The sequence below is a fragment of the Coregonus lavaretus genome (assembly GCF_964263955.1).
Source record: "Coregonus lavaretus genome assembly, chromosome: 15".
NCBI classification, from domain to species: domain Eukaryota; kingdom Metazoa; phylum Chordata; class Actinopteri; order Salmoniformes; family Salmonidae; genus Coregonus; species Coregonus lavaretus.
In genome coordinates, this window is record NC_140002.1 from 33,569,193 (window position 1) to 33,581,760 (window position 12,568).

General features: G+C 39.9%; 1 protein-coding gene across 2 annotated transcripts in view; it reads right to left on the reverse strand.

Moving 5' to 3' along the window:
• Nucleotides 1-12,568, reverse strand: part of LOC311142470 (oligophrenin-1-like) — a 43,078-nt gene that overhangs the window by 26,447 nt on the left and 4,063 nt on the right. For both annotated transcript variants that reach the window (XM_084178119.1, XM_084178120.1), the window contains exons 4-14: nt 11,974-12,045; nt 4,876-4,977; nt 4,541-4,651; nt 3,934-4,038; nt 3,611-3,740; nt 3,402-3,502; nt 3,097-3,188; nt 2,075-2,153; nt 1,680-1,713; nt 1,467-1,529; nt 456-530 (exon numbers count right to left, since the gene is read on the reverse strand). In XM_084178119.1, coding sequence (XP_084034245.1) covers nt 456-530; nt 1,467-1,529; nt 1,680-1,713; nt 2,075-2,153; nt 3,097-3,188; nt 3,402-3,502; nt 3,611-3,740; nt 3,934-4,038; nt 4,541-4,651; nt 4,876-4,977; nt 11,974-12,045 — 964 coding nt within the window. The remainder of the gene's footprint in view (nt 1-455; nt 531-1,466; nt 1,530-1,679; nt 1,714-2,074; nt 2,154-3,096; nt 3,189-3,401; nt 3,503-3,610; nt 3,741-3,933; nt 4,039-4,540; nt 4,652-4,875; nt 4,978-11,973; nt 12,046-12,568) is intronic.

Sequence of the window (12,568 nt, forward strand, 5' to 3'; positions counted from 1 at the left end):
CTTGAAAACAAATTCTGAGAAGATAACTGCTGGCAAGTTATTAAAGTATTAATTTACTTTGAGTTTATTTGTCTCAGTTAATCTATTCATAAGCAACCATTTATTTTATTCCTTCATTCAAAAGGCAAGTAAATATAACATTTCAATGTTTACACAACAACATCATTATAGAGGGCTGCAGAAATGGATAAATGATTATAATAAATTAAGCCTTTGCAATAGCACATTGTTTAATATTGGATTAATAAATAGTATTGCCTGTCACATAGTCCTCCACCTTAGGGGCGAGGGAATTACCTATAAGCTAGTCCAAATCCTGCTGTGTGTGCCAGTGAAACAAGGGAAATGAAACATCTTAATAATTGTATTCTGCTCCAAACAGTGCTTCTGTTTCTATGCATTCCTCAATCCCAACTAAATAGAGAGCACAGATGTTGACTGGGTAATTTCCTCACCAAAAAATACATTTAAAAGCTTCTGCACTTGGATGTTGCTGCCAACAGTTCTGTACACTCCTTCTTGTGTGAGTCCTGTAAAAGAGAGCGGGAGATGGAGAGAGAGAGTGGGTGGGGTTGAGGTAAAAGGAAACTAAAGGGGGAGTTTCCTCCCGAGAAATTCCAAGCAGTGGAAATGTACAGGCTGTTCCTCAGTGCAGGCCTGTTTGAACTGGATTGAAAATGGGGACGTAGCAGACAACGCCTTGACAACGCTAGCCTACGTCCCAGCCTCTCCAAATGAATGATTTTCTTCACTGCTCCAGTGGACGGCTGGAGTTTATGTTATTATATGAGGCTTGCATATCTTACTGGTTGTGAAAGATACGAGGAGCATATCATGGTGCTGGTGCCTCACCAAACTCATAAATACAGACGGAGTGTCTTTCTACTAAATTAAAGTAGAGTATGGAAGAGTGAATTAGGGAGGGCTGAAGTGAGAAGGCCCATGGAATCTAAAGAATTTAAGCTGCTTGAGAAATAGAAACAGTTGAATGTGAGGTGCCCACACTGTTAAAAGTGTTCTGATGCCACATGTGAATAGACTCCCTCTGGAGTAATACCTTTGTTGCCTACCTGGAGGCATGATTACTAATAAGCTATGCATAGTACTGGTGCGTTATTAATAGTTCCATTGATGTAAACAAAGTAAAACAGCTAATTTAGTATGGACTGAAGTACTCTACTATAGAGAAGTTTATTATGTTGAGCTACATGCCAAAGTTATGCTTTCCTGGCTGGACGTCACATTGGAGCCAGTGTGTTTTTATTTACTGCTGGTGTCTGGTGAGAAGGTTAATTTAGGATAGCAGTGAGGCTTTAGCGGATCTCATTCCAAACACAACTCATCTCTGCCCTCTAAAGGGCAATGAGGCATACTGACTAGACTATGACAAAACTGGCATGAAATCTGATCGGCGACATACAAAGAGAAAACACATGGTGTGGACTAGAACTTTCTGGTAACTTTACCTTTAGTTTCAACAAAGTTTATGCATTTTCTCACAAACTTGAATCCAACTTCATTCAATTCCACTGTGGAAGGCAAGTAACATTTAACAGATTTCACAAGCAGTGGAATGACATACACGTGTGTATGGATGTTCTATGAGATTAATACATTTTAATTCACTATAATATACTGCAGGTAAAAACAGAAAAATTAACACCGGTAATGGTACATACTTTCAGCTTGCTTGTGAATTGGGGAATGATAAATCTGGAATGAAAGGAAAATGTAAGACACCAAGAAACTGAAATATATGTGGAGCTTTCTGTGGCCATCATAAATTATCTGTATAAATAATCCTGAATATATGCTATTATTATAATAATATTATTGTTTATCAAAACCAAAGTAAAACAGCAAGATGAGGACTATAAAACACAATCAATCAAATGTATCTATAAAGCCCTTTTTACATCAGCAGATGTCACAAAGTGCTATTCAGAAACCCAGCCTAAAACCCCAAACAGCAAGCAATGCAGATGTAGAAGCACAATGCCTTTACAGTACAGAATAACATCTGGACCAGGGGGGATGTATGGACCCTACAGTAGGAGGCAGAAAATAAACTCACAGGCTCTTTTCCGTACATGGCCTCCATCCACAACTTCCTGTTGGCCTCTGAAACAGCCTGGAGTGTGACAGGTGTGTTTCTATGGTTATAGGAACAAGTGTCACAGTTAGGGCATAGACAACATTGCATTTGTTTGACTACAGTTTTGTTACATGAGACCTTTAGTCCAAATCATTATTAGTTTAAATCTACATGTAACTGCCAAAATAAAGGAAACACTTGAGTATGAGGGATACAAAGTATATTGAAAGCAGGTGCTTCCACACAGGTGGTGTTCCTGAGTTAATTAAGCAATTAACATCCCATCATGCTTAGGGTCATTTTGCCCATTATTCAGGCTACCATGGCTAGAAGAGATCTCAGTGACTTTGAAAGAGGGGTGTCAAAGGAACATAGAAAAAAGATTAAAGGGTGTGTGTGTCTCAGTCACCAGATCTCAACCCAATTGAACACTTATGTGAGATTCTGGGCAGTTTCCACCACCATCAACAAAAACACAAAATTATGGAATTTCTTGTGGAAGAATGGTGTCGCATCCCTCCAATAGATTTCCAGAATCTATGCCAAGGCGCATTGAAGCTGTTTTGGCAGCTCGTGGTGGCCTAACACCCTTGTAAGACACTTTGTTGGTGTTTCCTTTTGGCAGTTACCTGTATTTGTCTGGCCTGAGTGATCAACATTTTATGAGCTGGTGTCTGACATCCCTCTGTCTGATATGAAATGTCAGTGCATGGCTTGCGTCCCTCTGCTGTGCATATTGTACAGAATGCCTTGCTTGTATAAATATGAGTTCATGGTGTTCCCTTCCCCTAAAAATCACAGAGTTTGCCATCTGCTTCCAGCAGGATATAGAGGAGCCTGCTGCCAACTGATTGTTTGGGCTAGAATCCACTCTGTACCCACACACTCAGTGTCCTTGTAGACCACCTGTTCACCTCAATGCTCAAACTTGTTTATCCCACAAGGCATGTATCATCTTATACAAAGTCTACCTCATCTCAAAGTGACGCGTTAGTACTAACCTCTCATAAGTTTCAATATCAAAGCAGAAGCGCTTGTCTATGGACTCTGTCTTTCGGCGGAAGCAGGATTTAAGTTTCAGCTCTGTGGGGCCCTGGAAAAACCATGACAGTGTGTGGGTAAAAGGAGGAAGAGAGATAATCTTTACATTAAAGCTTTGGAGAAAGTTAATTAAAAAGTAAAAACACAAGTAATATATGAGCACATATAATTGAATAATTCTACTGAGTCTGATCAAATATCAGAGATGTGACAAATAGTTGTTCAAGTGTCTTATAAAGATTATATGACCCATTTTATAACCTACCTGTTTGGTTGCAGGTTTTGGTTCAGCAGGAACCATGACAAACAGCTTACTGTCTTTGTGATACTTACAGTAGTACTTCACCCATGACACACCCAAGGCCCCTGGGAGAGAAGGGTGATAGGATATGATGTCAGGTCAGGGCTTATTCAAAACAACATGTTGAGAGGAATGTAGCTGGTTTACAAACAAACTGTAGCATGCATACTTACACTTCTCCTGAGAGTACAAGTAGCCCTCAATGATTGGCTGGCTGTGCATTTTGCCGATCTGGGTTGGATGCTTCATTCTCTTCATCAGCTCCTCAATCTCCTCACGAGTGCTCTCAAAGTGGTTCCGCGTCTACAGATCACATCAAAACACACTCAGACTCACGGTCATGTTGGATGGTTATTGGGAAGCCCGATTACAGCTTCATGGAGTCCTAACTAGACCCATCACCATTACTATATCTATCGCTACCAGCATTAGGCATCAACATTATTGAGTCTCATTTTATTAACTAATGTTGTCATTACCATCGGTAGCTACTCACATTCTGCAAGCTGAGCTGCAACTCCTGCTTATAGGGCATGAAGTCCTGAGTCATCTCCACCGTCAGGCTGTTGAGTGTTAGGATACTGTGAAGAAATGCCAGCACCTGTTCATTGAAAACAACGCAACATACAAGTGATTGTTAGTATATTGATAGTTATTCATAAATGGTCCTGTCACTATATTCTTATAATGGCCAAATTTATTTTATAATACTTAATGAAGTGAAGTGTAAGAGTTCACCTCTATACTAGCCTTGCGTACCAGACTTCTAGACTCTCATAGCTGTTCAAAGGCTGTTCTCCACACTCACTCATACTGTACTCTAACACTGACCTATTGCTAATCTAGCCATTGGTTCAAATGAGAAATCAATGGGAAAGTAATTATTTCCTAGTGTGCCATGTTAGACTTGCCTGTCTCAATGTGCAGTGGTGTTCAGAGGTTAATTATGGTTTGTTCAGGATGTGTGCCATTGATCAACTGTGGCTGTATCTTATAATAGGTTACACAGGCAGCATCTGTAGCCATGTCTGTGGATATCCATGCAGCAACACATGGAGCTGTAAACAGGAAGTGTGGGCGACGGAGAAGAAGAAAACACTTACAGGCTCCACCACATCAAACTTCTTCCTGTCCTGCACCTGCTGGATCTGGTACACATACTCCACTGACGACTCATAGAAGTTCAGCCTCTCTTTGTCCAGCAGCTCGTCAGCCTGTGGAGGAATTAAATGGTGATTACAAAAGCAGCTTATTTCCGATTAGTCTTAATATTTGTTGTTATTAGCTAAGCTTTAAGCCGGTGAGCTTGAGCCAGTTGAGTTATCCAATTAGGGAGCATTAGAATACAACATACACATTTTACAAACAAAACTTTTAATCCCTTCAGAGTTCCATTAAACTCTTTACAGGAAGTCTCTGTTGAGGGATTTCTACCAACCTCCTGCAGCTGAGTTTCCTTCTTCTTAGCAGACAAATTCAGATGTTTATCTAACTGAGAGTAATATTTTTCACTCTCTTTCTCAAACTTCTTCCTTGTTTCCTAAAAGACAGACAGAGGTTTATTCAATTAATTACACAATAATTCAACAAAACATATATTTTTTTAAATCAGTATGAGACTTCATCATGTGTCAACAAGAATAATAGCAAGATCATAATGTCATAATCGTAACAGTTTGTACATGCACATGTTGCTCCACACAGCCATAACTGGCCTTGATCAGTTGAGATCAGTGTTTCCCAACCCTCTCCTGGGGGACCACAAAACAGTCCACATTGTTGTCTCCCGAGTGGCGCAGTGGTCTAAGGCACTGCATCGCAGTGCTAGCTGTGCCACTAGAGATCCTGGTTCGTATCCAGGCTCTGTCGTAGCCGGCCGCGACCGTGAGACCCATGGGGCAGCGCATAATTGGCCCAGGGTCGTCCAGGGTAGGGGAGGGAATGGCAGGCAGGGATGTAGCTCAGTTGGTAGAGCATGGCGTTTGCAACGACAGGGTTGTGGGTTCATTTCCCACGGGGGGCCAGTATGAAAAATGTATGCACTCTAACTGTAAGTCGCTCTGGATAAGAGCGTCTGCTAAATGACTAAAAATGTAAAAAAATAAATAATAATGTTGTTCTAGACCTGATTCAACTACTCAAGGGGCTCTATTTTCGGCTGGCGCTAAGGCGGTGCAAGTGTAAAAACACACGTTAGTTGGTAATTTCGGCATGTAAAAACTGGCGCCAGTATCAGCTCACTTGCACTGAGGTGAAAGGGGTGGCAATATTTGAGGTGTGTCCTTAAAAACTAGCGCAAAAGTGACAAATTCATTCAGCACAAATAGGGAGATTTGACTCACCAAAAGCAGGTCTTAGCGTTAAAGCGTTTGGTTATGTCATAGCCGTGACACACAGTGACCAAATGCTCATGGAACAACAGAGATGTGCTCTTTGTGCCCGTGTACCTCATATATAGAAACATTAAAAACAGTTTTTTCCCCATTTCATTAATTTGATTAAAAAACAAGCATAATCTCCCCTTCCCTCAATGAAAGCAGTTAATTTTTTTTCTGCCCAATGCATTCGCCAGTAGCCAATACTATAAATAAAAGGTTTGGCTCGTGAGACCGCTTTGATATAAATCTTAATCACCAAAGCTTTATTAAAACATCAAGTTTAGAAGCAGCAAAACAGTCAGCGGGCATCCCCTTTTTATCTACAGTAGGACTGAATAATTTAAGTAAGTTTGGAGGAGCACGTCTTTGGTAACTGGACAAGAGGCGCTCTTTGGAAATGGGGATTAATACAAGCTAGATGGAGTATGCAGGTAGGCCTATGTGAATTGTGAATAATGCAAAAACATGCCGGCAAAAGCCTCACAAGATGACCATTTAGAAAACTTTTATGGATAGGCTACTTGGCTAATGCATGGCCAGGATAAGAAAGACACCCAACGCATTGCTGTTGAACCAGCTTTCATTATAGTAGGGTAAGGGTAGCCTACTGAGGGCTTGGTTTTTAATCTAATGAAAATAACTTAGATGTTTCTAAATACAGTACGTGGGTCACCGTCATCATCTCATCTCTCATTCCATGATGGGCATATGCACATGTAGCCTACATGAGGCGCGTTCACACCTTAACCCAGGGCTAAGGCAGATTTTAGCCTGGGCTCAGCGAGTGTTCACACTAGCACCAACCTTAGCCCAGGGCTAGCTGGCCCTGCTCCTGAGGGCCAGCTAGCCCATTTACTTTTAATAAGTAAATGTATACTATTTCATATTTCCATCTGAGGAAAACTACCTGACAAAAAAACAAAATACTTTCATCCAGTAAAAACTAAACTGGTTTCTATGGCTAACAAAAACAGCTGCTATGCAGGCTGGCTAACATCTTCTCACTTAGCTACCCAACTGCCCCACAAACTCCACAGCTGGAAGGGCAGCAAACACTCATTTTCATATGTTTTCATAGCTTTTCTATTGACATCTAATTGAATATAACTATCCATCATAATAATATTGTGGCATCATTTCAACTGGATCAGAAAGGTTTGTCTTGTCCGTGCACAGCATTCTCTGTACAGAGAGATCACATTTCAAAAGTGAAACATTGTTTCCGAGGTCGGACAGGCAGAATCAAGGTTTATACAAACCATCACTGTTCCAAATTAAATGCTGGGCTAGAAGCAAGAGGATATAATGTGTTAATAAATGCCTTATTGCTTATATCATTGGTCGCGTGGAAGAAATAGAATGTTGGTAGCATGTGTGTTTGTCCATTAGCCCAGTGATTTGGAATACAAGTGTGAATCCTTAGCAGAGGGCTAAAGCTTGGGTTAACGAATGCTTGTGTGAACACAGGATAAGCTAGCCCAGGACCAGTCTCACTGTAGCCTGGGGCTAAGATAGCCTGGGGCTAAGAACAATGCAGTGTGAAAAGGCATGGAGTGGGTTTTACGCACATCCAAAATAATAACAAGAGCTGGCTAAAATAATGTACAATACTGTACATACAATATAATGCCATATCAACAGTGGATAGGCCTATATTTTGCTTACTGCGAACCTCACACATCGCCTACAATAGCCTCACACTTAGTATTTTTATTTGTTTCAGGAGTAAAGACATGTACAGGCCTATACTCGTTGAAGCAACTACAACAATGTTGACTGCCAACACTTCCAACATATTTAGCAAAAACTATGTATTTTGCTGTTGCTATTACTCCTTACTGTAGCCTATGCTATTTAAAAGGCCCAATGCAGCTGTTTTTATATCAATATCAAATCATTTCTGGGTAACAATTAAGTACCTTACTGTAATAGTTTTCCATTAAAAATAGGCAAAAATAGCTTTTTAGCAAAAAAAAAATTGTTCTCAAGCAATAATTTAGCTAGGACGGTCTCTGGGACTTGTCTGAATGGGAAGGGAAAACTGAGAACTAGCTGTTATTGGCAGAGAGGTTTGGAACTCTTTGCTATTGGTCTATTGACCAATTTTCAGCATGGTGAAATGGGAATACAATATCAGATATTTTGTTTATTTATACAACAGATTAATGTGATATCGCTGTGATTCATCTAATAGCAGAACCAAATGACCGGGATTGCAGTTGAGACGATATTAAAAGTACACAGTGCAAGTGATCAATGCCATTTGAGATTCTGCGCAGATTATTATAGCAATTGTGAAGATCTCCACAGACCTGTGATGACTTATGAATGCTATCTTGAACATAGTTCATATGATTACATAAGATCTTTATAGTTTTAGTAACCTCAACACGTGGCCACAGATGTGTTACTCATTTTAAGGTTGAAGGTTACATTCGTTTGTAAGATAGTCTCCTTAACTTTTTACTTAGCTATTTACTGTATTACAAAAGTTACATTAAATTGTGTTTGGTTGACAACGCAACCAAATATCAACATTTAAAGGAGATGTATCTACTGCTTGGATAGTTCCATCTGAGCCACTGGCTTAATCCCATTCTTTAACTTTTATTTTTGGTTGAGTTGAAGATGTGAATCCAACATATCATTTGTTAACTTGTCGATAAGTTAATAGGCTATTTCTGTATTTCAGAAGTGATATTAAATAGTGTTTGGTTATCAACGTAACCAAATATAAACATTTGAATGAGATGTATCTTCTGCTTGTGTAGTTCCATCTGTGGCACTGACTTAGTCTTGCTTTAATTCCAGTTTGTCTACAAATTAATAATTGATATGCTGGGGTCACGTCTCCATCTCAAACAAAAATCTAAGCTATTGAATAGGACTAAATCAAATCCAACTTTAAATGCACTATAAATAAAATGTGATTTGAGTTAGTCCCATACCTTCACTCACAGTGAGCTCCAAAAGTATTGGGACAGTGGCAAATTTTAGTTTTGGCTCTGTAATCCAGCACTTTGGATTTGAAATAATACAATGACTACAAGATTAAAGTGCAGACTGTCAGCTTTAATTTGATGGTATTTTCATCCATATCGGGTGAACCGTTTAGAAATTACAGCACTTTTTGTACATAGTCGCCCCATTTTAGTGGACCAAAAATATTGGGACAAATTAACAAGTTTAGTATTTGGTCCCATATTCCTAGCACGCAATGATTACATCAAAGAATATGGGACCAAACACAACTTTCGACTACTTTAATACACAAGTGAATTATTCCCAATACTTGCTAATTCAATTTCATATTAAATTTGAAATCAACCAGAGCTTGAAACCCTAGGCCTATTGTATGGTTTATTTTTAGTTGAATTCTGGGTTGAATTCAAACACTTGTTGTTGATGACTTTGAAAATGCTATATAGGTCTAAATAGCATCATTGATGATTGATAAAGTATGGCCACATTTCATTTGCTCTGTTAAACCAACCTGGACTCAGGGGTAGATGTAACATATTAAATGTAAATCCGTGACACTCAAATCAGTATGATATGTTACGTTTTGTATAGTATGTATTAATTTGTGGATGTCCATCATCCATTTTGTTTGATACGTTACGAATTCCAATTTGTTGTGGCTAACGTTAGCTAGGTGGCTAACGCTAACATTAGCTAAGTGGCTAACGTCAGCTAGGCTAGGGGTTAGGGTTAGGGGCTAATGTTAGGGTTAAGGTTAGGAGTTAAGTTAAAGGGTTAAGGTTAGGGTTCCGGTTAGCTAACATGCTAAGTAGTAAGTAGTTGCAAAGTTGCCAATTAGCTAAAATGCTAAAATTGTCCGTGATGACATTCGAACACTCAACCTTTGGGTTGCTAGACGTTCGCGATATATGCCCACCCATCCATTGATTTTCCCACCCATCCATGTATTTTCCATGTTGATTCCATGTCACAATACGTTGAAAAATGATGTTCATTCAACCAGTTTGTGCCCAGTGGGAGGCTCCTTCTTCCAGAACTTGTGTTTCTACATTTATGCAGTGCAACACTAGTATTGTTACTACAGCACATCTACTGACTTTGGCTATTTATTCACTTAATCTAAAGGCTAAATTCAATCAAACTGCATTGCAGTAGGACCAAGCATAGATACAGTGGGGAAAAAAAGTATTTAGTCAGCCACCAATTGTGCAAGTTCTCCCACTTAAAAAGATGAGAGAGGCCTGTAATTTTCATCATAGGTACACGTCAACTATGACAGACAAAATGAGAAAAATAAATCCAGAAAATCACATTGTAGGATTTTTAATGAATTTATTTGCAAATTATGGTGGAAAATAAGTATCTGGTCAATAACAAAAGTTTCTCAATACTTTGTTATATACCCTTTGTTGGCAATGACACAGGTCAAACGTTTTCTGTAAGTCTTCACAAGGTTTTCACACACTGTTGCTGGTATTTTGGCCCATTCCTCCATGCAGATCTCCTCTAGAGCAGTGATGTTTTGGGGCTGTCGCTGGGCAACACGGACTTTCAACTCCCTCCAAAGATTTTCTATGGGGTTGAGATCTGGAGACTGGCTAGGCCACTCCAGGACTTTGAAATGCTTCTTACGAAGCCACTCCTTCGTTGCCCGGGCGGTGTGTTTGGGATCATTGTCATGCTGAAAGACCCAGCCACGTTTCATCTTCAATGCCCTTGCTGATGGAAGGAAGTTTTCACTCAAAATCTCACGATACATGGCCCCATTCATTCTTTCCTTTACACGGATCAGTCGTCCTGGTCCCTTTGCAGAAAAACAGCCCCAAAGCATGATGTTTCCACCCCCACGCTTCACAGTAGGTATGGTGTTCTTTGGATGCAACTCAGCATTCTTTGTCCCCCAAACACGACGAGTTGAGTTTTTACCAAAAAGTTATATTTTGGTTTCATCTGCACTCTAGCAAACTTCAGACGGGCCTGGACATGTACTGGCTTAAGCAGGGGGACACGTCTGGCACTGCAGGATTTCAGTCCCTGGCGGCGTAGTGTGTTACTGATGGTAGGCTTTGTTACTTTGGTCCCAGCTCTCTGCAGGTCATTCACTAAGTCCCCCCATGTGGTTCTAGGATTTTTGCTCACCGTTCTTGTGATCATTTTGACCCCACGGGGTGAGATCTTGCGTGGAGCCCCAGATCGAGGGAGATTATCAGTGGTCTTGTATGTCTTCCATTTCCTAATAATTGCTCCCACAGTTGATTTCTTCAAACCAAGCTGCTTACCTATTGCAGATTGTCTTCCCAGCCTGGTGCAGGTCTACAATTTTGTTTCTGGCGTCCTTTGACAGCTCTTTGGTCTTGGCCATAGTGGAGTTTGGAGTGTGACTGTTTGAGGTTGTGGACAGGTGTCTTTTATACTGATAACAAGTTCAAACAGGTGCCATTAATACAGGTAACGAGTGGAGGACAGAGGAGCCTCTTAAAGAAGAAGTTACAGGTCTGTGAGAGCCAGAAATCTTGCTTGTTTGTAGGTGACCAAATACTTATTTTCCACCATAATTTGCAAATAAATTCATTAAAAATCCTACAATGTGATTTTCTGGAGAAAAAAAATCTCAATTTGTCTGTCATAGTTGACGTGTACCTATGATGAAAATTACAGGCCTCTCTCATCTTTTTAAGTGGAGAACTTGCACAATTGGTGGCTGACTAAATACTTTTTTTCCCCACTGTAGAACTAGTCCATTTGAATAGTCTTTGCAATGGTAAAAAAGTTTTAAGTTGATCAACTGGGTCAGTTTATGGTGGCACTGGGTAGGTACACTAAAGAGAAAAAATTGTGTTTGACTTAATGCCTTGCTGAATAAGTAGGTTGGTGTCATGGTGAGCTTCCTGCTGAATTTTCACAGCAAGCAAATCTGGAGGAGATGGAGGAAGGGGAAGAGGGCCAGTGTCACCTCAGCAGCACATGAGAGTGTGGTTTATATGCACTGCCAAAACTCAAATCCTGTTTATCTCCCATCAAGTAAAAGTGAAAGAGTACTGCATGAGCACATGACTGTTCAATGAAAAGTGAGTATACTCCAATCCAACAACCAATAATTGTAAAATGTAAATACTGAAGTATCCATCAAACTAAATATTATAAATAAATGAATATAAAACTAAATATGAACTCACCTTTGTCACTCCTATTTGCTCCTTGCGAAACTTCTCCAGTGGCTTGATAAGCAGATCACAAGCATTCTGAACCTGAACAAGAAAAAAACATGAAACATTGAATGTTCTGTTGGCCATTTGGCAAAACATTACCAACATGCAAGATGAGTTATGATAAGAATTTGGGTGAAAAGGGGAACCAAGCAAATAGAAGCCTAGAAATGAACAGGGAATTATCTTGCACTCCAGCAGGTGTTGCTCTTCTTCCCTTCACAAAGAGCATCAGCTGTAATTATAGAGCAGCTGTGTTTTTTGTAAAGATCCTTAAAGCATCCAGGAAGCCCAGTATAACAGGATATGCTGCTTTTCACTGCACACTGATAATGCAGTGTCATAACATTATAATATAATTAATATAATTATGCCATTTAGCAGACGCTTTTATCCAAAGCGACTTACAGTCATGCGTGCATACATTTTTTTTTTTTGTGTACGTGTGGTCCCGGGGATCGAACCCACTACCTTGGCGTTACAAGCGCCGTGCTCTACCAGCTGAGCTACAGAGGACCACAACATTATTATTTCTATAGCACAGGGCCAAAGGAAGAAAAGACCA